This window comes from Episyrphus balteatus, chromosome 3 (genome assembly GCF_945859705.1).
Source record: "Episyrphus balteatus chromosome 3, idEpiBalt1.1, whole genome shotgun sequence".
Classification (NCBI taxonomy): domain Eukaryota; kingdom Metazoa; phylum Arthropoda; class Insecta; order Diptera; family Syrphidae; genus Episyrphus; species Episyrphus balteatus.
The window spans coordinates 88,245,189-88,271,809 of NC_079136.1; the positions used below are offsets into that span (position 1 = coordinate 88,245,189).

The window sequence follows — 26,621 nt, forward strand, 5'->3', positions numbered from 1 at the left end:
AAACAAAACTCATTCTGTGGTAATTTTTTTATATTTTTTTTCTGACGTTTATGAACACTCAGTGACTGCTGAAAATTGTACCAACGCAGGCCTGCAAACATTCTGCAGAATTGGTGTGTTCATTAATGCAGCAAAGCAGAAAGACGATTGTACTGACGCAGATTTCCGACGTTTATGAAAACACCCCATCTCTTAATAAATTGTCCGTGTCAGAATTCACTTTGGTCACTTATTTAATTAATTTGAATCTTTCCTAATATCGGCACATACGTTTTTCTCTCTTTGTACTGCTTTTTTATCTTTTGGTATAATATAATTAAATTAAATACTGACATACCACAACGCTGTTACCTAAAAAATTCAATGAGGTTCAAAACTCAGAAATCGTTTAGTTTACACTAAGCTAAATGATAAGGTTGTACAAAAAAAATTCTGTAGCTCGTGTTGAAAAGGCCAAAAGTCTTAACAAGAAGTGTGCATACCTTAAATAGATACATAGCAATAGGTGAAGGAGAAAGATTCTACCTGTTGAAAATTCCTGAAGGTTGTTGAGTCTCGCGCAGTGGCGTACGTTGAGTCGCCGGGGCCCCGGTGCAAGACTAAATTTTGGGGCCCCTTTGATATTTGGGGGCCCCTTATGGCTGTATGGCTTATTTATTTTTAGGTTTATTTTAATGTTTTAATATGTTCGTAATGCACCTTGCTATACTTACTTAAAATTCCTATCATAAAAGTAGTAAATACTTGTACTAGGGGCCCCCCAAATTTAATATTTTGAGACCCATAAAACAAATTTTTTTTTGGCTTAGAATTGATAGTTCTTGGGGCCTCTGTTCTGAAGTAATATGTACCAGGTAAATTGTACCTACATGTGAATATTTGATTTTCCATCATCAAACATAATTTTTTTTATTGTGGGGCCCCTGAAAAATTAATTTTAGGGCCCCCGAAATTAAATATTTAAAGGCCCCTAAAATAAAAATTTTTGAAGCTTAGAATTGATAGTTTTTGGGGCCTCTGTTCTGAAGTAATAAATACATATTTGATTTTCCATCATCAGACATATTTTTTTTTTATTTTGGGGCCCTTGAAAAATTAATTTTGGGGCTTAATTTTTTTTAGCTTTGAATTGATAGTTCTTGGGGCCTCTGTTCTGAAGTAATATGTACACATTTGATTTTCCATCATCAAACATAGTTAATTTCTTTTGGGGCCCCTAACAAATTATGTTTAGGGCCTCAAAATTAAGTGCTTAGAGGCCCCTTAAATATAATATATTTTTTTTTGAGCCAAGAATTAATAGGTATTGGGGCCTGTTCTGAAGTAATATTCGGAATGCCACCAATAACGAAATGTTTTTATTTTGGGCCCTGATGTATTTTTGTTGGGGCCCCTGAATTGATATTTAATTTTCCATTTGATTGTTTTGAACCACTGAAGTAATAGCTTTTGAGGATCTTCAATAATAATTGTCATGCCATCAGAAAATTTGATGAATATTTTTGGGCTACTTTGTAATAGATTTTGGGGCCCCCAAATTAATATTTGATTGCCTCTCAACTAACGGGTTTAAAATTGAAAAATTATTTTTTGGGAGCCTTCATACAATATTTTTGGAGCCCCGACATATTTTTTGGGGCTCCTAAAGTAATATTTAGTAATCCATCAAAAAATGTAATTTAATTTAAAAAAACAATTTTTTTTAATTTAATTTTTTTTTGACGCCCTGAATTAAAGGCTTTTGGGGCCCCTAACCTGAAGTTGTTTTTAGCTTTTTTTGGGCCCTTAATGTATTATTTGTGGTTGCAAAGATTTTCAAGCAATATTTTTTGGGGCCCTAAGATAAAATTATAATCTTTCTTTTAAAAAAGCAGTTTATTTTTTGGGGCCCTTGGGGTAACCTTTTTATTAAATCAATATATATTGTGTGGCTACCAATGCATTATACATTACACGATATGACATAATTTGTCTCCCTTGTATCCGAAGTGATTCGAATACATTTTAATTTACTTCGTAACTCAATTTATGCTAACAGTTTCCTTCTCTGCATTATCTCCAGTGGGGGCCCTGGGGTCGGTGGAGGGCCCCGGGGCGCCGCCCCGCTTGCCCCAAGGGAGTGTACGCCCCTGGTCTCGCGGCATGAAATTCTATCAAAAAAAAGAATACATATAATGTACCTACTTTTTGCGTTGTGCCATTTCCGAAGGCAAATGAACTCGTTTGTCAAGCAACTTGAACAAAATTTTAAAACTAAGGTTGAAAGAAAAAACTGATGCTAATTTCTATTCCTGTCTGTTCTTTTATACATATAACTTAATTTCCATAATCTGCACACTCATCTGAAGCAATCAATGCATCAAAGTCTGAAATATTGGTTGGTTCATAAGCATACGCCAGCATGCCACCAGGAGATAGGTATAGCCGGGAAAAACAAACAAGTCAATCTAAATATGGGAACAAAAAATGCTGAAACAATGTACCTCCACCTTGTAGTCCATGGAAGATAATTCGAATTCAATCCGAGCAATCATTATGATGAAGCAAATAAATCTTCCAATCGGTAGACGAACGGAGAAGATGCATGTGGAGCTTTGTTTCACAGTGCGTAAAATGATGTTCGTACATCGTCATCTTTATGGCTTACCAGGAAGGACACAAAAGACAGAGGTTGTTTAAGGATGAATGTGGCTCCAGTTTAGAGGCTTTCAACTCAGCTGTGGTTTTGTGCCGCCATCTAAATTGCACAATAATTCATATTGCACCAATAAATTTAAGTTAAATAACAGCGCTTTATCAGTCGGAAAGAAAGACGAAGACAGGCGCTTATATAGGAGAGTTTGCTTTGCAAAGAGTTGCAAAGGTTTGACCGAAAAAAAAATGCCAGTTAAAAAAAAAAAATTAACAAATATTAGTAATTGAAGATGGCTTCACTTGCGCTATTTGCCAATACAATTATTACTGTGTACATATGTAATTGTCTTGCCTGAATTGGTTTGAAAGTGAAGAGCTTAGTATAGAGGGATAAAGAAGATCAGTTTTATATAGTACAGTGAATTTTTTATACTTTAGCTGAGAAGAAAATCCGAGCCGAATTTTGATTTTGGTATTTGATAGAATTTTATAAAATAAATGCTAACAAAATGTTAACTTAGGTTTTTAAAGAAAATAATCCTGTCAAAGTAATGGAAAACTTTCCATAGTAAGGCGAGATGTGCAAATTTATCACAAATTTACTTCAAACAGTAAAAAATATATTTGAACACAACGGCAAAACTTACAAAACCAAGATGCACATTTTTAATAAGCTGTTTTATGCCTGTTGTGTAACTTTTATCACTGGCTATAAATTTGTTTAATGACTTTAAAATCTATTTTACCTCATTAAAATAAAAGAAATTTTGTTCAAAATCCTACTTTCTTAACTCCAAAATTTTAAATATGAAAAAAAAAATGTGCTCTATTTACGGAAGAAAATGTATTTTAGGAAATGGTAACGGAGTTACGAATAACAGAGTTACGCGTGACAGAGTTACGGCTGTCAAAGTTACGCGAAACCGAAGTTACGAAAAACTAGAGTTACGAATTATAAAGTTATGTTAAGCTATGACATGTGATTTTTGGGTTGGCAACAATTGCGAGGAACGATATGGAATTATGGAAACATAAATAAGAGAATTTCGATTCTCATTGGTTATTTTAATAGATTTTAACGAAAATGGGTGTGGTTTAATCTTTTTATGCAAAAAACAACCCCATTGCACATCAGTTCACCACACCAAAATAACGTCTGTAAAAAAAAGGGGTGGTTTGGTTATTATTTTAATATAAATAATTACAAAGTGGGTATTACAAAATACGCTATGAATAATTATATTAATTAATAGAAAAAAAAATACGTATTTGCAATACCTATTAGTTGGACAAATAAGGAGTTAAATTCAATTATGTCCCCCAAACTTACATAAGTATAAGTATACTTATGTTTTTTTTTTCATTTCAACGTTTTTGCGATCTTCTCACAAAAACAAAACCATATATGTATATCTATACCTATTTTTACAAGATTAAATAACACCCATTTTCGCTTTACTCATTTAGTTCTGACCAATGAGAAAAATGTTAATCTCTTGTTTGTATTTCCATAATTCCATATCGTTCCTCGCAATTGTTGCCAACCCAAAAATCACATGTCATAGCTTAACATAACTTTAGAATTCGTAACTCTAGTTTTTCGTAACTTCGGTTTCGCGTAACTTTGACGCTCGTAACTCTGTCGCCCGTAACTCTGGTATTCGTAACTTCGTCGGTTTCCCGTATTTTAGAGATGTTTAAAAATGGTTATCGCCAGTGATAAAGTTAAGTTAGTTTATCTTCAATCAGTAACCTTTATGGAAAAGAAAACTGTTTTTATCAAAAGAATTCAATGAAAAATAGTTAAATTTCTCTTTGAAAAATTTAAAAAATAATAATTAATGAATTACTACGAAACTACAGATAGTTCGTTTAGTTATAATTTTTTTTCAAAATTTTGAGTTTGAGAACCAGTTTTTCAAAGCACTTCATTCAGTTAACATAATTTTAAACATATAATATAAATAAATTTCTGGCTTTTAAAAATGTTTATCTTTGTACCGTAGGTGTTGCCTTTTATTTCCATAAGGTTAGGATCTTTAATTTCTTGCAGTTATTATCTCTACAGGGCTTGTATTTAGTTTGTGAATCGAAGATTCAAACTTTCGAAGCTAAACTTTCGTTAACAGTTTCCTAGAAATCTAGTGCAAGTAGAATTTACAAATTTGTACAAGCCTTAATGTAAACATTTGGTTTAAATTTCAATATGGCCCAATGAAATTCCATTGTAGAAGCACAAGAAATAAAAGCCAATAAATTACTTCACCCAAAAGATTTTTCCTTGAATGACCTGGTGCATTTTTTGGTCAAATTTAAACAAAATTTTCGAAAAAAAAAATCATTTTTGTTTAAAAATATTTTAATTTTAGTTTAAAGTAGGTAGGTGTTTTTATAAATTTCACAAGAACTGCATATAAAAACCGTAAGGATTTGAGATGAACCAGTTACACAATTCTGAGAGCCCTTTTGTTGATCTTTCAGCATATTTCTTTTGAACCATTAATTTTGGGACACCCTTTTTACCACGAAAAATGCATTCCTCCGAACAATCGTTTAGAAAATATCGTTATTTCAAAAAACGTAAATTGTTGACTCTCTCAAAGTAAAAAAAAATATCAAATGGAGACTGAAAAATCCATGTGTGTTTTGGTAAAGCTATCCGCTGTCGTATTTTCAAATACATACATAAATGTACATATCAACATTAAACTTGTAATCCACCACCATTTCACATGCAGTTTAAAAAAATAAAATATGTACAAAAATATAAAATAGCACGTATACGCCACAGTGCATGTGGAAAACGTGCAAATAATGTGAATAAAATATTTGGCACACCCAAATCAAATAACACTTGCACTTATTTAATGAACAAAATATTGCTCCCCTTTGTAGTCAGTGTTGATAAATAAACAGTTGATTAAATTTATCGCGGGGCGGTTAACCTACATATTCCTGATGTGGTGGGTGAAAAATGACGTTTAGTGAAATTCGTTTGTTTGGCCGATGATTACCGATTTCCGACTCTTATAGAAATCACAACCTAAAAAGACTGTGCATTTTGATATTTTAGGAAAACATGGTTACTTTTTTGCACCATAAAATATTTGCCTTTGGTGAGGGCAAAGAAAATGAAGGTTCCAGAAGAAGTCCATTCCTAGAAAAACGCAATTTAAAATTTTGTTCTACTTACAACATAGTAATAAAGGCACATTAATTTATTTATTTGTTTAAGCAAGGATTCAATTTGTTATTTTTTTTAAGTAAAGATGCCATCAGACTACAGGACCTCATTAATAGTTTATTTTTGACATAAAGTGGATATGTGCCATTTTTCCTCTGGACCCTTCAAATATAATAAAAATTGATTTTATTTTAAGTGGACGGAGTGCATATAATTCAAAATACATTATATTGAATTACATATAGAGGGCTAAGAGGTGAAGTGAACCAAGTCACAAAAAGTGAATTCGGAATTATACGGAAATTTTTTTTTTTTTGAACAAATGACAATTTGAAACGAAACATTTTTTGACCAAACTAATGACAGATCTTAATAGATTTAAACCTTGCACAAATTTTGGTTCAAGATTTTATTTTTTTTTTACTTGGTCCGTAACAGCCGTGAGACCTCCATGTATATTATTCGATCACTCCGCTTAAAATAAAAGTAATTTTCATTATTTTTTTCCGTTTTATTTTTTTTTTCCATTGTGTTACCTATATTTTAACAATGAAATATTCTTCTAGATATAAAATCAAAAATTCTGCCAAAAATTCATTCATCGATACGTCGGAAATGAGAAAAAATGCCAAATCGATCCTAATTCATTTATTAATTATTTTAAGAAGTTTTAAGGGTTTATGAAAAAGTATTTTTTGAAAGATTTAGATTATTGGATTCTTATCAATAAACAAAAAGACCTTTACGACCACCCTCTAGATCCACCACTGAGATAGACAAACTTACAGACTGATAGCCTGCTGACTCACAGACCTTTACTTACTGTTACAGGTTAACGTACAGCAGTTGTACCTGTACGGCTACGGTATTTCTTTGTGTGTCAGATGCCAGTACCATAACTAAACATGTAGTACCTAACTAAATAGTAAAAGTTCAGAAGTAAAATAAAGCAAAAAATTATTTGTTTGTCTTTTAATTTCTTTTTTTATAATAAATGTAGTAATTGATTTAATTATGCTTTCATCTATCACATTGAATGTCAGTAACTAATTCATCTAAATATGTCTTCTGATTACAATTGGCTAATAGTTCTTTAAATTCTTCAACAGCATCGTCAATATCTTGAATTTCTAGAATCTTAAGAATTTTCGATTTAATCACATCAGCCAGCATTTCATCTTTTCTTTCGCGTCGCTTTACCAGCTCTTCGAGCTTAAACAGATGCTCATCTACCACTCCCTGGAAAAGTTCTCTCATTGCATTGGCCAAAAAATACAAATACTCTCGATTTGGTCCACTTGGACCGGCAGTTGTATAAATCTGATCGGCAATCGGTTGCAAATCATCATCATTGCCCCCAGCAAATGAATCATTTTCATTTGTGGCAATGTACATGATTATATCAAAAGTTACACTTGAATTGAATTCAATAAATCTCAAAGTATTCCTTTCATAGCCATTCTTTTCACGATAGTCCAAATGTGCTAGAACATCTTTCTTCTGGTCTCTAGCTATTCTATATGCAACACCATATACCCTTGATTGACTATCATTTGAGGGTATAAGAGTGACAACTCTTCCTGGCTTCTCGGGTGTTCCCCGATGGTCAATGCTGTGCTGAAAGAAACGTCTCTGATAACCTTCGATATAACCTTGTTTTTTATCGATATAAGGAAAGTCGGCCTTCCAAACTAATGAGCCGTAACCAAAAATCCAAAGATCCTCATCTGTTGGAGGAATGGCAGATGCTTCTGTGGTTGGTAAACCTTTATTCTTGTTGATAAATTTTTCATCGTAAAATGTAAACAACGACTGAAAGTACTCTGCAAATAGTTCTTGAGCGTGTGATTCTAGTGGAACTTGAATTGATTTTGTTGCACAATTAATTTGGAGTAAAATATCACGAAGTTTATTTAAATTATCACATTTATTTAGATTGAATTGTTTATTTTCTTTTTGAGACATGTTGAATTTTGTGAGAAAATTTGTGTCATGTGTCTTTTTTTTTTGTTTTGTATTTTGATATTTTGAAGAAAATTTTGCCACTGTCAAAAATGAAGTAAGAAATGACAGAAGAAAACTGAGTGCCTAAAAGTCGACTACACTTTTGAGTAGAAAGAATATTTGTGGAACGTAAAGGTATCTATACGTTCACAGGACAACAAAAATTTTGTTTTTACAAAACATACTAGGGATATTCATGAAAAGGTGTAGACTCGGGTAGCCTATTAAGGAAAGAACACACCGGAAAGGTGTGCGGTAGCGGTACGGGTACTACTACAGGAAATAAGGAGCTGAAAATGGGTCATCTGAGAATTTTTGGAAAGGATTTGAATATGATATTTCATATAAAGAGGCGCATTAAGACGCAAAGTATATTTTGGTTCTTCTGCAAAAAAAAAGTTTAATTTTTTTCACCAGAATTATCATTGTAGCCAACCAAAATATTGATTTCGTCAGGTTATAACTGAAATAGTTTTGGACGTACAAGAAAACTTAATATACCAAAATGTAGGAAATTTAGAGTTGTATCAATGTTATGAGATCTATTTCGCTTAGATGAACCTTAACTGAAGAAAAGTGTAAAAATCACGATCATCACCGAAAATTTTACATGTTTCCGTAATAACTTTTTATAGAGAATCTTTACAAAAAAAATTATTTAATAAAAAAATTTAAGAATACATTCTTCTACAAAACAAAACAAAAAAATCCATTCTACAATAAACAGGAGCCGAGAAAATTACAAAAACGCATTTTTCAAAATGGCGGCCAAACCACATGTTTTTGAGACAAAAAAAATATATTTTTTGTTCGTCTTAATGCGCCTCTTTATATGAAATATCATATTCAAATCCTTTCCAAAAATTCTCAGATGACCCATTTTCAGCTCCCTATTTCCTGTAGTAAAAGTGACACTTCAACGTTCAGATGAGAAAATTTTTCATACAATTACCCGTACTGCTACCGCATATACCCTTCAGGATTGGTCACACCGGAGGGTATGCGGTATAGCGGTAACGATATTTGTACTAAAAAAATTCCACACCTGAACGTTGATGTGTCAGTTTGGAATTTTTTTCATACAAGTACCCTCACCGCTACCCGTACCGCTACCGCATACCCTCCAGTGTGGCCAAGCCTTTCAAGGCAGTGGTACGGGTAGCGGTAACGATATTTGTATTAAAAAATTCCACATCTGAACTTTGATGTGTCAGTTTGGATTTTTTTTCATACAAGTACTGCTACCGCATATAACCTCCGGTGTGGCCAAGCCTTGAAAAAATTTCAAAGTGACACTTCAACGTTCAGATGTGGAAATTTTTTCATACAATTACCCGTACCGCTACCGCATATACCCTTCAAGGCTTGGCCACACCGGAGGGTATGCGGTATAGCGGTAACGATATTTGTACTAAAAAAATTCCACACCTGAACGTTGATGTGTCAGTTTGGAATTTTTTTCATACAAGTACCCTCACCGCTACCCGTACCGCTACCGCATACCCTCCAGTGTGGCCAAGCCTTCAAGGCTTGGCCACACCGAAGGGTACATGGCGGTAGCAGTACGGGTAATTGTACGAAAAAATTTCCACAGCTGAATTTTGATGTTCCAGTTTGGAATTGTTTTCATACAATTACCCGTATCGCTACCGCATGTACCTTTCGGTGTGGTCAAGCCTTTAGTTTGGTCAAGCCTTTAGGCAGCTGAAGCGGAGCGAAAAATGTTTAGGACCAGATGTACAAATATTTAATTCGTGGTTCAGCAACTGGTTCAATGTCCATTTATTTTACAAAAGCTAAATCCATGACTCAAAAAGTGAAAAAGTACAAAAGTTCAAAATTTCAAAATTTCAAAGGCATATTTTTATAGGGGATATTCATGAAATGGTGTAAAATCTGGGTAAATTTGGTACATATGTTCGAAGAAATTCTTCGGCCAGAAATTCACAAGAATGGGAAATTGTTTTCTCTCACGCCGCCATCTTTTTTGTGAAAAAATGCACAATTTCAGAGTACCCAAACAGGAATTGGTTTAAAAAAGTTGAAAAAAGTAAAAATATTTCTGTTTTAAGCCTTTTTTTATTAGCATTTTCGTTGTTGAATTTGGAGACTTGAACATTTTTCGAAACGAAATTTTCCATACAAAATTTCGTTATCGAAATCTTGAACGAAATTATATTTGTTTTGTTTTTGCTTTTAAACTTATTTTCTGATGTTTTTTTTTTTTGAATTTTTTTTTTTTTTTTGTATTTTCATAATTTTCACTTTGCTATAATACCCGATGGTATTTTTGTTAACATGTTCGCTGTTGACTTTGGAGACTTCAAAATTTTTCATTTTGCTTCAGCAGCGTACTAGGCTTGAGTACGCAGCTCTAGCGATAGTTGGATAGTTTTCACTCATTTGTCACTTACTTTTAGCTGTCCTGTGCATTTTTCTTGACTCCAAGAGCAGTGTTGACGGTTTTTACACTTTTAATTCATTTATTTCTTGCTTTAAAAATTAATTTCTGTTGATTTTTCTTGATTTTAAACTAATTTTGAATTTTTTTAATTTTGACTTTGGCAGAATACTCGATGATATTTTTTCGTTAGCATTTTCGTTGTCGAATTTGGAGACTTGAAAATTTTTCGTTTCGCTTCAGCTGCGTACTAGGCTAAAAAACACGAAAAATTATATGAAAATTTGAATTTGTTAAAGGCTTGGCCACACCGAAGGGTACATGCGGTAGCGGTACGGGTAATTGTATGAAAAAAATTAAGGCTTGGCCACACCGAAGGGTACATGCGGTAGCGGTACGGGTAATTGTATGAAAAAAATTCCACATCTGAACGTTGATATGTCAGTTTGAAATTTATTTCATACAATTACCCGTACCGCTCCCGCATGTACCCTCCGGTGTGGCCAAGCCTTTAAACATCTGAACGCGTTGATGTGTCAGTTTGGAATTTTGTTCATACAAGTAACCGTACCGCTACCGCATGTACCCTTCGGTGTGGCCAAGCCTTAAAGGCTTGGCCACACTGGAGGGTATGCTGTAGCGGTACGGGTAGCGGTGAGGGTACTTGTATGAAAAAAATTCCAAACTGACACATCAACGTTCAGGTGTGGAATTTTTTTAGTACAAATATCGTTACCGCTATACCGCATACCCTCCGGTGTGGCCAAGCCTTAATATTGTGAGCTTGATTCACAAAATAATTAATGTGGGTCATGCCCCATGTGGGTCATGCCACATGTGGGTCATGCCCCACGTGGGTCCCACATGGGGCATGACCCACATGGGGCATGACATACGTTGGACATGACCCACATGAGGCATGACCCACGTGGGACATGACCCACATGGGGAATGACCCACGTGGGACATGACCCACATGGGGCATGACCCACATGGGGCATGACCCACATGGGGCATGACCCACATGGGGCATGACCCACATGGGGCATGAACGTTGGACATGACCCAAATGGGGCATGACCCACATGGGGCATGACCCACATGGGGCATGACCCACATGGTTCATGACCCACATGTAGCATGACCCACATGGGGCATGACCCACATGGGGCATGACCCACATGGGGCATGACCCACATGGGGCATGACCCACATGGGGCATGACCCACATGGGGCATGACATACGTGGCACATGACCCACATGGGGCATGACCCACGTTGGACATGACCCACGTGGGACATGACCCACATGGGGCATGACCCACATGGGGCATGACCCACATGGGGCATGACCCACATGGGGCATGACCCACATGGGGCATGACCCACATGGGGCATGACCCACATGGGGCATGACCCACATGGGGCATGACCCATGTGGGTCATGCCCCATGTGGGTCATGCCACATGTGGGTCATGCCCCACGTGGGTCCCACATGGGGCATGACCCACATGGGGCATGACATACGTTGGACATGACCCACATGGGGTATGACCCACATGGGGCATGACCCACATGGGGCATGACCCACATGGGGCATGACCCACATGGGGCATGACCCACATGGGGCATGACCCACATGGGGCATGACCCACGTGGGACATGACCCACATGGGGCATGACCCACATGGGGCATGACCCACATGGGTCATGCCCCATGTGGGTCATGCCCCATGTGGGTCATGCCCCATGTGGGTCATGCCCCATGTGGGTCATGCCCCATGTGGGTCATGTCCAACGTGGTGGGTCATGCCCCACATGGGGCATGACCCACATGGGGCATGACCCACGTGGGGCATGACCCACCACGTTGGACATGACCCACATGGGGCATGACCCACATGGGGCATGCCCCATGTGGGTCATGGCCCATGTGGGTCATGTCCCACGTGGGTCATGCCCCATGTGGGTCATGCCCCATGTGGGTCATGCTACATGTGGGTCATGAACCATGTGGGTCATGCCCCATGTGGGTCATGCCCCATGTGGGTCATGCCCCATGTGAGTCATGTCCCACGTGGGTCATGCCCCATGTGGGTCATGCCCCATGTGGGTCATGCCCCATGTGGGTCATGTCCCACGTGGGTCATGCCCCATGTGGGTCATGTCCCACGTGGGTCATGCCCCACATGGGGCATGACCCACATGGTTCATGACCCACATGTAGCATGACCCACATGGGGCATGACCCACATGGGGCATGACCCACGTGGGACATGACCCACATGGGCCATGACCCACATGGGGCATGCCCCATGTGGGTCATGCCCCATGTGGGTCATGCCCCATGTGGGTCATGTCCAACGTGGTGGGTCATGCCCCACGTGGGTCATGCCCCATGTGGGTCATGCCCCATGTGGGGCATGACCCACCACGTTGGACATGACCCACATGGGGTATGACCCACATGGGGCATGACCCACATGGGGCATGACCCACATGGTTCATGACCCACATGTAGCATGACCCACATGGGGCATGACCCACATGGGGCATGACCCACGTGGGACATGACCCACATGGGACATGACATACATGGGGCATGACGTAGGACATGACCCACATGGGACATGACCAACATGGGGCATGACTACGGTGACCATCCGTCCCGGTTTAGCCGGGACTGTCCCGTATTTCAACAGCTTGTCCCGGGTTTTTATTTAAGAAACCCGGGACGTATAAGTGTCCCGTATTTTGAAATTTGTCCCGTGATTGTCCCGTATCTGCACAAAAACAGCTCCCACATGTAGCATGACCCACATGGGGCATGACCCACGTGGGACATGACCCACGTGGGACATGACCCACATGGGGCATGACCCACATGGGGCATGCCCCATGTGGGTCATGCCCCATGTGGGTCATGTCCCACGTGGGTCATGCCCCATGTGGGTCATGCCCCATGTGGGTCATGCTACATGTGGGTCATGAACCATGTGGGTCATGCCCCATGTGGGTCATGCCCCATGTGGGTCATGCCCCATGTGAGTCATGTCCCACGTGGGTCATGCCCCATGTGGGTCATGCCCCATGTGGGTCATGCCCCATGTGGGTCATGTCCCACGTGGGTCATGTCCCACGTGGGTCATGTCCCACGTGGGTCATGTCCCACGTGGGTCATGTCCAACGTGGGTCATGCCCCATGTGGGTCATGTCCCACGTGGGTCATGCCCCATGTGGGTCATGTCCCACGTGGGTCATGCCCCATGTGGGTCATGTCCCACGTGGGTCATGCCCCATGTGGGTCATGTCCCACGTGGGTCATGCCCCATGTGGGTCATGTCCCACGTGGGTCATGCCCCATGTGGGTCATGTCCCACGTGGGTCATGCCCCATGTGGGTCATGTCCCACGTGGGTCATGTCCAACGTGGGTCATGTCCCACGTGGGTAATGTCCCACGTGGGTCAATTCCCATGTGGGTCAATTCCCATGTGTGTCATGCCCCATGTGGGTCATGTCCCACGTGGGTCATGCCCCATGTGGGTCATGCCCCATGTTGGTCATTTCCCACGTGCGTCATGCCCCATGTGGGTCATGCCCCATGTGGGTCATGTCCCATGTGGGTCATGCCCCATGTGGGTCATGCCCCATGTGGGTCATGTCCCGTGTGGGTCATGCCCCATGTGGGTCATGTCCCATGTGGGTCATGCCCCATGTGGGTCATGCCCCATGTGGGTCATGTCCAACGTGGGTCATGCCTACGGTGACCATATTTCTAGAAGCGATACCCGGGACAGATACAAAATTCCTTGGATCGTTTTGAAAATATTGATTTTTCAAAAAAAAAAAAAAATAATAAAAATTGAATTTTTTTAAAATGAGTTTTCATAATTTTTCCTTATTTTGATATTATGATTTCTTAAATGATTTGATGGGAGCATTTCCGTTGAAATCATTTAAGCTGTTTACGAAATCAAGAAAGCGGATTTATAATAGGTACTGTTAATAACTTCGAAAAAAAATATTTTTTCAATCAAAATCGGGGAGCTGTTTTTAACATTTTATTTTTTTTAAATGATTTTCAAATTGTATAATCTTTAATAAACTTTTAACATGTGCTTAAAAGTTTTGAAATTTAGCTGGGTTCTTTACTCTACCGTATGTTGTTCATTATTCGAAAAAACTTTTCCTGATATGGCTTTTCATTTTTACAAATACAAGCTGGAACTAAATAATTGACAGAAAATTTTAAAAACTAAGACCCGTTTGCTAAATCGAAACTTAAATATTTAAGTTATACATAAATCCTTATGTGACAGTTTACGCAGAGGAAAAAGTAGGGAATAAGAGTTTATGTTCAACATAATTTAATTAAGTTTCGATTCAGCAAATTGCCCTAAAACCTAGTCCTAGTTGAGGTAAAACAAAAATTTTCATATAAAACCAGAACAAGGAAATTCGAAAACAAACGAAATTCTTAACTGTGTTAGAATATTTGGAGAGTCTTCAATCGTTTGTCACTGACATTTAACTGTCAAAGTAATTTTTCTTGCCAAAAGAGTTTTTAGACTTAGAAAAATTTTCGTTTTGCTTCAGCAGCGTACTAGGCTTAATGCTTTTATCGGAAAAATTAGAAAAACTTTTAATTTAAACTAACCAACCACTGTTTTTTCTTGATTTCCGTTAAAAGTTTTTAAAATTTTGAATACAAAAATCAGAAAATGTGCAGATACGGGACAATCACGGACACGTTGGACATGACCCATGTGGGTCATGTCCAACGTGGGTCATGTCCCACGTGGGTCATGCCCCATGTGGGTCATGCCCCATGTGGGTCATTGCCCCACGTGGGTCATGCCCCATGTGGGTCGTGTCCCATACGGGTCATGTCCCACGTGGGTCATGCCCCGTGTGGGTCATGCCCCATGTGGGTCATGCCCCATGTGGGTCATGTCCCATGTGGGTCATGCCCCATGTGGGTCATGTCCTACGTCATGCCCCATGTATGTCATGTCCCATGTGGGTCATGTCCCACGTGGGTCATGCCCCACGTGGGTCATGCCCCATGTGGGTCATGCCCCATGTGGGAGCTGTTTTTGTGCAGATACGGGACAATCACGGGACAAATTTCAAAATACGGGACACTTATACGTCCCGGGTTTCTTAAATAAAAACCCGGGACAAGCTGTTGAAATACGGGACAGTCCCGGCTAAACCGGGACGGATGGTCACCGTAGTCATGCCCCATGTTGGTCATGTCCCATGTGGGTCATGTCCTACGTCATGCCCCATGTATGTCATGTCCCATGTGGGTCATGTCCCACGTGGGTCATGCCCCACGTGGGTCATGCCCCATGTGGGTCATGTCCCACGTGGGTCATGTCCCACGTGGGTCAGGTCCAACGTGGGTCATGCCCCATGTGGGTCATGCCCCATGTGAGTCATGTCCCACGTGGGTCATGCCCCATGTTAGTCATGTCCCACGTGGGTCATGCCCCATGTGGGTCATGTCCAACGTGGGTCATGCCCCATGTGGGTCATGCCCCATGTGGGTCATGCCCCATGTGGGTCATGTCCCACGTGGGTCATGTCCCACGTGGGTCATGCCCCATGTTAGTCATGTCCCACGTGGGTCATGCCCCGTGTGGGTCATGCCCCATGTGGGTCATGCCCCATGTGGGTCATGTCCCATATGGGTCATGCCCCATGTGGGTCATGTCCCACGTGGGTCATGTCCCACGTGGGTCATGCCCCATGTGGGTCATGTCCAACGTGGGTCATGCCTCATGTGGGTCATGCCCCATGTGGGTCATGCCCCATGTGGGTCATGCCCCATGTGGGTCATTGCCCCACGTGGGTCATGCCCCATGTGGTTCGTGTCCCATGCGGGTCATGTCCCACGTGGGTCATGCCCCATGTGGGTCATGCCCCATGTGGGTCATGCCCCATGTGGGTCATGTCCCATGTGGGTCATGCCCCATGTGGGTCATGTCCTACGTCATGCCCCATGTGGGTCATGTCCCATGTGGGTCATGTCCCACGTGGGTCAGGCCCCATGTGGGTCATGTCCCACGTGGGTCATGCCCCATGTGGGTCATGCCCCATGTGGGTCATGTCCAACGTGGGTCATGCCCCATGTGGGTCATGCCCCACGTGGGTCATGCCCCATGTGGGTCATTGCCCCACGTGGGTCATGTCCCACGTGGGTCATGCCCCATGTGGGTCATGTCCCACGTGGGTCATGCCCCGTGTGGGTCATGCCCCATGTGGGTCATGCCCCATGTGGGTCATGTCCCATGTGGGTCATGCCCCATGTGGGTCATGTCCCACGTGGGTCATGTCCCACGTGGGTCATGCCCCATGTGGGTCATGTCCAACGTGGGTCATGCCCCATGTGGGTCATGCCCCATGTGGGTCATGCCCCATGTGGGTCATGCCCCATGTGGGTCATTGCCCCACGTGGGTCATGCCCCATGTGGGTCGTGTCCCATGCGGGTCATGTCCCACGTGGGTCATGCCCCATGTGGGTCATGCCCCATGTGGGTCATGCCCCATGTGGGTCATGCCCCATGTGGGTCATGTCCCATGTGGGTCATGCCCCATGTGGGTCATGTCCTACGTCATGCCCCATGTGGGTCATGTCCCATGTGGGTCATGTCCCACGTGGGTCAGGCCCCATGTGGGTCATGTCCCACGTGGGTCATGCCCCATGTGGGTCATGCCCCATGTGGGTCATGTCCAACGTGGGTCATGCCCCATGTGGGTCATGCCCCATGTGGGTCATGCCCCATGTGGGTCATGCCTCATGTGGGTCATGCCCCATGTGGGTCATGTCCCACGTGGGTCATCTCCCACGTGGGTCATGCTCCATGTGGGTCATGTCCCACGTGGGTCATGCCCCATGTGGGATATGTCCCACGTGGGTCATGCCTCATGTGGGTCATGCCCCATGTGGGTCATGCCCCATGTGGGTCATGTCCCATGTGGGTCATGCCGTGGGTCATGCCCCATGTGGGGCATGCCCCATGTGGGTCATGCCCCATGTGGGTCATGTCCCACGTGGGTCATGTCCCACGTGGGTCATGTCCCACGTGGGTCATGTCCAACGTGGGTCATGCCCCATGTGGGTCATGCCCTATGTTTGTCATGTCCCATGGGATCGTGAATACCCCTACCTATAATTTTTGTTTTTTTTTATTTAGTTTGACAGCTATGAATTGACGATTTTCAGTGGGTACCCTTCAAGCAAGAAAACTGAGTTCAACAAAGAAACTCCGACCTCAGACCGCGAAAATAGGGCTTGCACTCACACACTTGCAACTTTTTGTGTATGAACACAAAGTCGAACGAGAATCGTGGTGAAAAATGAGAAAAGGAAAAAAAAGTAGACAGACATAGCCAACAAGAGCAAAAGCGTCATTTTGTTATTTTTTGTTGAAGTGTTTAGTCGCGTCGTGTCTCGTGTCGTTGTTAATAAAATATAAGTATAATTATAAACAATTATATCAAACTATTAACAATATGGAAACAAAAAAAGGTATGTTGTATATATCGCTCAAAGTGTTTGGATTAAAGTGATGTGTTTCTGTTTGTGTTGTAGATGTAATCTCTAATGATGAAGAAAAAGGCAGAAGGTGAAACATGCAATTGGGCATCTAAAGAAACACCAACAACAGCAGCAACAACAAATAAAATAAAATGAAAAAAATGTATTGTATTTTATATTGTATTTATTGTGAAAATTTCGTTTGCCAAAATTACCAGTTTCTGATCCGAAGTCGGACTCAGCTCCGCCTCTGGTGGATCGGATTCGGACCGAGGTCGGACCTGTTTGCTTGAAGGGTAACAATTTACATAATTTTTTTTTTTCTTCTTTCAAATGAAATCGAATTTTTTTTTTTATTTGATCTCGAGTTTTATTTATTTCGCTTTCACTTTCCAAGTATTTTAAAAGAGTCTACCTGAATTTTGTTAATATTGTTTTTCCTTTACACAATTGTGCTTCGAACAATATAAAATATAAAACGGTTAATAATTGTCCAATTAATACATAAAGGTGCTTCTACTGGTCGTGCTCCAATTCTTCGACACTGACGTTTAAAGCCAGAACTATAATTGGCGGATGGAGTCGGAAGCTACTGTCAATTGTTGTTGTTTTCCATAAGTTTTCATCCGACGAGTGCGCTCGCAACCGCACTCGACGGATGAAAACTTATGGAAAACAACAACAATTGACATTAGCATCCGACTCCATCCGCCAATTATAGTTCTGGCTTAAAAACGATCATACGTTAACGTTTTGACTATTGCTCTCTCTATTTAATCAGTAGAAACAAATAAGGAAGCATAGCAACCATACGTTAACGAACGTATGCCGTAGTTCGACCCCAGTTGAATCATAAACAAAAAATACCAAAACTGGAAACTCGGCGGTCAACTGACGTTTGCCTAAAAGCTGCGAGGTGTGGTGAATGTCGTGAACCTATAGTTGTGTTCGTGTCCGATTTGTGGTGAATGTCGTGAATCTATAAATGTGTGCGTGTTAACGTCATTTACCAACGTGGTGGCTTTCACATATATTCACAGACAACACTGTACACGAAAGGGTTTTGGGGGGAAAGACGTACGAAAGTTTTCAGTCTTGGCGTTGGCATTTTTTGTTTATGAATTGAATGTTTGAAGAAAAGTTGCAGCAGTTGTTTGAAGTTGCAGTTGGATTTGAAAAAATTGAATTCATGTGCGAAACTTGTTCAAAAAAATTGTTTTGCTCTCATTCAAAATGACAATGGATCTCTCAGGGATTTTCTCTTTGTGAGACGCGCCTAACAGAGCGGACATGTTAACGAGAAAATACCATCGAGTACTATGTCAAAATCAAAATAATAAAAATACAATCAAAAAAATTCAAGAAAATACCTCAGAAAATAAGTTTTAAAGCCTGGTACGCTGTTCGCGCTTAATTTTAGCGGAGATAAAATTCCCATACAAGTTATCGATAATTTGTATGGGATTTATTTTAGCTCAGCTAAAAATTTTCGATAATTTGTATGGGAGCTAAAATTTAGCGCGAGCAGCGTACCAGGCTTAAGGCTAAAATTTAGCGCGAACAGCGTACCAGGCCTTAAAACAAATTAAATTTCGGTCAAGATTTCGTTGTTCTATTTTTGTAAGGAAAATTTCGATTCGCTTCAAATGCGTACTAGGCCTTACATACAAATCTCATTTCCGAACACACTCTAGAATCCACATCCACAAAAAATAAAACTGTCACTTTAGCTGTCATCAGCTTCATTTTCAAAATGTCTACTTTTCCCAAATAAAAAACTTGTTTCTTGTTTTGTTCTGTGAATTAAAAATCATTTTTAAGGTGAATTTATCAAAGTTTATCAATCAAATTAATTCAATTCAACTAACAAAAACCATCTTATATATTCATTTATTGAAAACTGTGTAAAATTCGCTGAAATGGACGGTTTTTAATAGTTTTTCTTTCTTGTGATCATTATCTATAAAAGGTAAGTTCAGTACCTACTTATGTATTTGCTTGAAAAAAAAAAATACAAATTTTCATCTTTTCTTTTCTTAAAAGAAAACTAAAGTTCAATATAAATAAAATTTATGTCGATTTATATAAATTAAAAAAAAAAGGTTTTTAACTATAGAAACACAAAAATATCTATATTTTACACAAAATAAACTAAAAAGTGGGTCATAGAATGAAAAAGCTTATTTTCCGATAAAAAAAATCAGCCATCCCATTTTTCTATTATGATAAATATTTTAAGTTGTTATTTATCAAATAAAATACATCCGGAAGCAAAGCCACAAAATGAAAAAGTCACTGAACTATTACGATGAACACAACACCGAATTAACAATTTTTTTTAATTTTTTTTTTTTTTTTGTTTTTTGTTTTTACTTATTTGGGTTAGTGTTCATTCTTTTTTGGAGTTTCCTACATTCGTGTCGTAGCAAATTATAATTATATGTTGCTTTTCGTCGGTGAAACCAGAAAAGTGTGTAACTCCAAATTTTCTGAAAATTAGATTTGAATGCCGTCTGTTAGACAAACCTAATACCTACCGTTCCTCAAACTCAGAATCCCCTTAAAGTTCATAGTTTTTATTTTATTAGCAAATAAGAAAATGAAAATTCATACAAATGCCTTCAAAACGATTTTGTTTTTTTGCTCTCCTATAAAATTTGCTAAAATGGAGTTACACACTTTTCTGGTTTCACCGACGTTTTGCTACAAGACTGATTGCCAAATAATTATCCTTATGCATGATTTTTCATGACGAACTTGGAAGGGTTTATGGACATTTGTGTTTTTTGGGAAGCAGGTGACATCACAATAGAAAGGTGATGTTAACGATACAAAAACTATGTTCTACAAAAGTCTTCCGAAATAATAATAATAAAAAAAATGTTGATTCACTTAGAAAAATAGTTTTACAAAGTTGTTGACATGGGTAAATGCTGTTTAGTGAATATTAGGTACTCTAAGTTTGGGAAAACCTATTAACCCTTAACTATAGTGGTGAAAATTTGTGGTGTTTTGAAATGATAAAATAAAATACAAAATTGAATTTTTTTATAAATTTTGTTTTTAAGCATCAAAAGATAACAATTTAAAAAAAAATAAAAAAATAAAAAAAAAAAAGAGAAAATTCATTTTCAACGGTTTTTATTAACTTTTTAAAAGTTGATGTGGGTCCCCTGGACCCACCACTATAGTTAAGGGTTAAACAAATTTCATATATCTGGCTGAGTTTTTGATAAGCCGACGCATTTCGAAGTTATTATTTCACGTATGTGTACTCTATAATCTATAACTCTGATAGAGTACGTCAAAATACTCTTTTTTTACTTAATTTTTTTTTTTACATGAATTTTTATTATTTAGTTTAAAAACAAGGCTTAATATATTCGGCCTTATATTTTCTAAATTTCAACAATTGTAATTTAGAGAGTACAAATCAAAATAATTTTGGTCGTTGTTTTAGTACGACCTATTTGTTTTGTGTTTGTTTCTTAGTCAGATTTAAAATTTTATTTTTTTGTTAATTCTAAAGCCTAGTACGCTGCTGAAGCGAAAAGAAATTTTCCATACAAAATTTCGTTAACGAAATCCTGAACGGAATACTCGATGATATTTTTTCGTTGTCGACTTTGGAGACTTGAAAATTTTTCGTTTCGCATCAGCAGCGTACTAGGCTTAAGGAGTAAAGCTACATATTTTCTTAGAGGATATAATATATGGAGTGCTTGTTCCTATACCTAATACATTGTAACGCCATATACATGGATAGGGGTCGCTGCCTTCGTTTTTCAGTGCGAGTCCGGTTCCGCAGCTGTAAATAAACACGCATGTTGATGACAGCCATCTAATGAAAATAAAATGGAGGCATGCACTCATCGAAAAACTTAAAGAAACTAGAGCCCTCTATAAAAGCTTCACGGAACTAACAGCACAAGCACTCCATATATTATATCCTCTAAGCATATTTTGAAAACCTACATAAACTTTGTTTTTTATAGAAAAAATGAATCGCAACTGATGCTATTTTTCTTGACCTTGCAATGCTAATTCATCGAAATAAAAATATTAATACCTTGATTTTTTACAAAAAAAATCTTAAGGTTTTACATATTAAATAAAAAATTATGTATTTTGAATTTGAAGGTTTGGAATCATACACTGCCCATAATGTTAAAAACAACCAAAAAATGTTATGTACAAAAAAAGAACAAAAAAAATACATTTTCAAGACTTGAAATAAATGGTACTCTTCTTTTTTCAAATGTACCTACTCATTTTTTTCGTCTCTTAAATCAAATATACTCTATTCTTTCTTAAAAAAGTTGGCAACCCTACCTGGGGGGTCATTCCGTAATTTTTAAAATGATAATCGAATAGACGATAATCGTTTCACAGTTTGAGAATCTTTAGAGCTATTTTAAATCATGCCTGATTCAATACATATAGTTTCAAAACAGTTTATATAAATAAAAGTTTTCACACCCTTAGAAGTCATATTAGTCTAGGTGAGCTAGTAGTTGCCTCTTAATCGGGTGACCGAGGTTCGCCTCCCGTTGTTATTGTCAGTTGTTATTTTTTTGTAAGTCAATAATCGTCAATAAATAAATACGTCTCGTTTTAGGGAGAATTTATTCGTTTTTGGATTGATAGGCGAACATTTTGAACAAATCTGTGAGAATTATAATATAATTTATAATAATATTCATAAACGTTAATATGACATCAAAATGTTCATGGGCACTTACAAATGCGTTGGAAGAGTAAAGGAATTTGATTTTTCTCTAAGTTGCCTTCTTATGCGATTCTTAAGTAATTTTTGAAAATTTTCATTTTCCAAAATAAGTGCGTCGAAACATTTTGCAATAGCTGAACGGATATGTATTTTTGTAATGGCCCAAAAGCCAAAACTTACATTGAATACAATTTTGGAAAATACGTATAGTGGTAGTTAAACATTTTTAAATAATTTAAAATGGTTATTTGTAGAAATTAGTCATATTTTTGTTTTTTTTTTTTTTTGTTTGTGGAGTTTGCAATATGATCGGTGATTGGAATGAATTCCTAACACTTTTATAAAATCCAATATTGCACCAAAAAACGAATAAATTCTCCGAAAACGAGACCTATTTAGCTATCGTTTATTTATTGACGATTCACAGTGGCCCGTTTTGACTTTTTTGCTTGCAAAATTAATATCTTCTAAGCAAATAAAGACATCGCCACAATTTTTTTTTATCTTGAAGGAAATTTCCAAGGCTATGAAAATTGTGAGTTTCAAAAAAAAAAACTTTACAGGGTGTTTCAGAATTTGGTGTTAAAATAAGAAGTTTTAGATAAGGTTGTAAACAAAATGGTATTTTGATTACAATCGTCAAAAATCAATTTCTGAAGTAATCTGAGTTAGGTGGCACAGTGGGGAAAAAGGAAAGGAACCAATTCGAGTAAAACAGTGGGGAGAAAAGTATTTTTTTTGTTTATATTTTTATGCAATTTTTTATTTTTCTTTATAGAAGAGTACATTTATAATGTATTTCAGTGATATATTACAAGTCAAACAGTGGAAAAAGATAAAAGTAACAAATTAAGACATAAAAAACACTAGATTTCTTTAAAACTATCATCTAAGTCCGGGGTAATTTGTAATAAACTCATCATTTCTGGAGAGTATTGTTCTTGCAGATCTTTTTGGTTTCTTACATGCCTTAAGGAAGAAATAGGTGTATCCGATGAGGTTGCAAGCATGTTAAATAGGTCTTCATTCTGCCGAATCCTTGAAACTTTGCACGTATTTTGATATCTGTACTTCTTGTGGTCTTTAACTTTGCACTCCTGGGCTTCTTCTGACAGTTCTCCATGTGGAAGTGATTGATATTCGATGATATTTTGACTATGGACCATTATTTTGTGAAGAGTAGGCGTGAGTAGTTTTTCAGGATACTTTTTTTTAGAAGCTCTGCCGTTTTCTTAGTATACTCTCCAAATTTAACTGCATTCACTACTTCCCTGCAATTCAAAACATTCAGTAGTTATTATTTGCAGCATCATAATAACTTCTCCATTGACTCCAGTTATTGGAGCGGTTGCATCTCATTGTTCTCCTTGAAGTGTTTCCATTATTAGTATTTCCATAGCCTTTCTTTGGTTTATCCACATCAAGTCCAAGCTCTTCTCGAAAACGCATTTGGATCGCTTGTTTTCTTCTCTTTTCCATCTCCTTGGTAACAATATATTCATAAAAAATCATGTTATTGAAATCCACCACTTACAAAACAAAGAACTCTAATTTTCCAAGATTTTAATTTCACACATGAAAAAAAAATGTCGAAAAAATGACTGACCTTTTCAAATCAAAACGCTCTAGCTCAGTTTGATGCAAAATGACGCAGCTGAGCTTTTATATTTTTATTAAGAAATATATAAGGATTTTGAATCAGCTGAGCTTGGTTTGATTACGTAGGAATCTTTTTTTTCTATGCAATTTGAAGTCGAAAAAGTGTGCAAAAAACAGTGTTTCAAAAAACATTAAATTAAACAATTAAAAAATTAATTTTTTAATTTTTTTTTTTTAATTTTTGGTTAAAATATTTACACAGCATTTAAAAAAAAATAAAAATCAAAACGTTCCTAGTTTTAACACTCAAAGCTAAGAAAAAAAATAAAAAAACAGATTTTTTTTTTCATAGTAAAAAATTATTAACTTTGACTTGCTCTATAAGGCACACCAATAACCCAAATTGAAATTTTTTTTCGAATACTGGAGCTCCAACCATTTGTGAATCCAGTGATCTAAAAGTTTTTCATTATCGACCCACCCGAAAAATGAATATTGCAAGTACTTTTGTCTAAATGGGCCACTGTGCGATTATAGACTTATAGAAAAAAAAAAAACAATTTCATTTTCGGGAGGCGAACCTCGGCCACCCGATTAAGAGGCAACTATTAGCTCACCTAGAGTAATACGACTTTTAAGGATATGGAAACTTATATTTATATAAACTGTTTTGGGAATATTGAATCAGGCATGATTTAAAATAGCTCTAAGGATTCTCAAACCGTAAAACGATTATCGTCTATTCGATTATCATTTTCAAGATTACGGAATGACCCCCTGATTTTTACTTGCGATATAGGTACTATACAGGGTGTCCCAAAAGTAATGGATCAAACGAAGTATGCTAATAGGGAATCTTAAGGGCTCTCAGAATTTGGTAACTTGTTCATCCCAAATCCTTACGGTTTTCGATTTAATGCAATTCTTGTGAAATTTCGAAAAATCTCGACTTTGCAACAGTATTTTGCTTCCTGCTGCCATTATTGATTTTTGTTTTTTACAATTCTTTTACTAAAACATTGACAAATAATTAGGAACAATTAATTAATGAAAATATTTTTTATTCCATAAGCCATTTCGATGCAAATAAACTAACAGTTTCAAGTTTTATAAAAAATCAATTTCTAACTTTTATTTGAGAGCAACACCGCAAAAAAAATTTCTATGGTGTGAGAATGGTTTATTATTTTAAAAAGTTGCCCTGTTATTGTAGTTTTCAAAAATGTATAAAAGTTTCCAAAGTTGCAGTTAGATCGCAAAATATTACAATTTGAATTCAACAAAACAGGGTTTTTCAAAGCAAAAATACAAACAAAATAGAGGCTTTTGTTCAAAGAAAAATAAACAAGTAACAGTTCGAGAAAATGTGTTTGTTTTGGTTGTTTTTTGCTCTGAAAAACCCTGTTTTGTTGAATTCAAAATGTAATATTTTGCGATCTAACTGCAACTTTGGAAACTTTTATACATTTTTGAAAACTACAATAACAGGGCAACTTTTTAAAATAATAAACCATTCTCACACCATAGAAATTTTTTTTGCGGTGTTGCTCTCAAATAAAAGTTAAAAATTGATTTTTTATAAAACTTGAAACTGTTAGTTAATTTGCATCGAAATGGCTTATGGAATAAAAAATATTTTCATTAATTAATTGTTCCTAATTATTTGTCAATGTTTTAGTAAAAGAATTGTAAAAAACAAAAATCAATAATGGCAGCAGGAAGCAAAATACTGTTGCAAAGTCGAGATTTTTCGAAATTTCACAAGAATTGCATTAAATCGAAAACCGTAAGGATTTGGGATGAACAAGTTACCAAATTCTGAGAGCCCTTAAGATTCCCTATTAGCATACTTCGTTTGATCCATTACTTTTGGGACACCCTGTATATCAAGTTATGTATTCGTACAAAAAAAAAAGTTGAGATAACATTTTTCCATAACATTACGATGGTAGAGAATGCCAAAAAAGTGGGTCCCGGAAGTCCGTCTGTCTGTCTGTCAGTCTGTCTGTCTGTCTGTATAAGGAGCTACAGCCTAAACGGATGGACCGATTAATGTCAAACTTGGTGTGTAGCGTTATTTGGCGACTCTCCAGAGGGGTTTTTGGAATTAATTTTTTTGGACCAAAAATAACGGTACTTGTCATATACCGATTTTAGTAAAATTGAAATATCTCGAAAACGGCTCCAACGATTTTGTTTAAAAAATTCAAATGTTAGTTTTGAGCTAAGGTCTATATTTCAATGAAAAAATTTTTTTTTGAAAATCATTATTAACGGTACCTGCCATAGAACCGTTTTTTTCAAATTCGAATATCTCCGAAACTTCTTATTCTATTTCAACGAAACTTTTTGTGATGAAGAATTTATATAATTTAAATATAAGCCAAAAGCAAAATTTTGAAAAAAATACTTTTTGGATTTTTAAAAAAATTTTGAAATTTTTTTTTTGAAAAATCCAATTTTCGAAAACGGGACATTAAATTTTTTTGAAATTTTGTGTTTAGATGTTGATCAGTGATTTC

The 26,621-nt window shown here is 37.7% G+C and overlaps 2 protein-coding genes across 4 annotated transcripts in view; one reads left to right on the forward strand and one right to left on the reverse strand.

The window, feature by feature from the left end:
• Nucleotides 1-6,766: 6,766 nt before the first annotated feature.
• On the reverse strand, nt 6,767-7,859 carry LOC129914414 (putative glutathione-specific gamma-glutamylcyclotransferase 2). Its single transcript, XM_055993661.1, has one exon. It carries the CDS (start codon nt 7,781-7,783, stop codon nt 6,839-6,841), a length of 945 nt encoding a protein of 314 aa, XP_055849636.1. The 5' UTR covers nt 7,784-7,859; the 3' UTR covers nt 6,767-6,838.
• An 11,671-nt stretch (nt 7,860-19,530) lies between these two features.
• The window catches only part of LOC129913103 (HEAT repeat-containing protein 5B), a 28,197-nt gene continuing 21,106 nt past the window's right edge, over nt 19,531-26,621 (forward strand). Inside the window, exons 1-2 of one of the 3 annotated variants that reach the window (XM_055991596.1) lie at nt 19,531-19,592; nt 19,709-19,740. The gene's annotated coding sequence lies outside the window, so the exon portion shown is untranslated. The other 2 variants (XM_055991597.1, XM_055991595.1) reach the window with 2 other exon arrangements.

What these genes read in the sequence shown, in the direction of transcription:
- LOC129914414 (XM_055993661.1), bottom strand. Translation starts at nt 7,783, where the DNA reads ATGTCTCAAAAAGAAAATAAACAATTCAATCTAAATAAATGTGATAAT.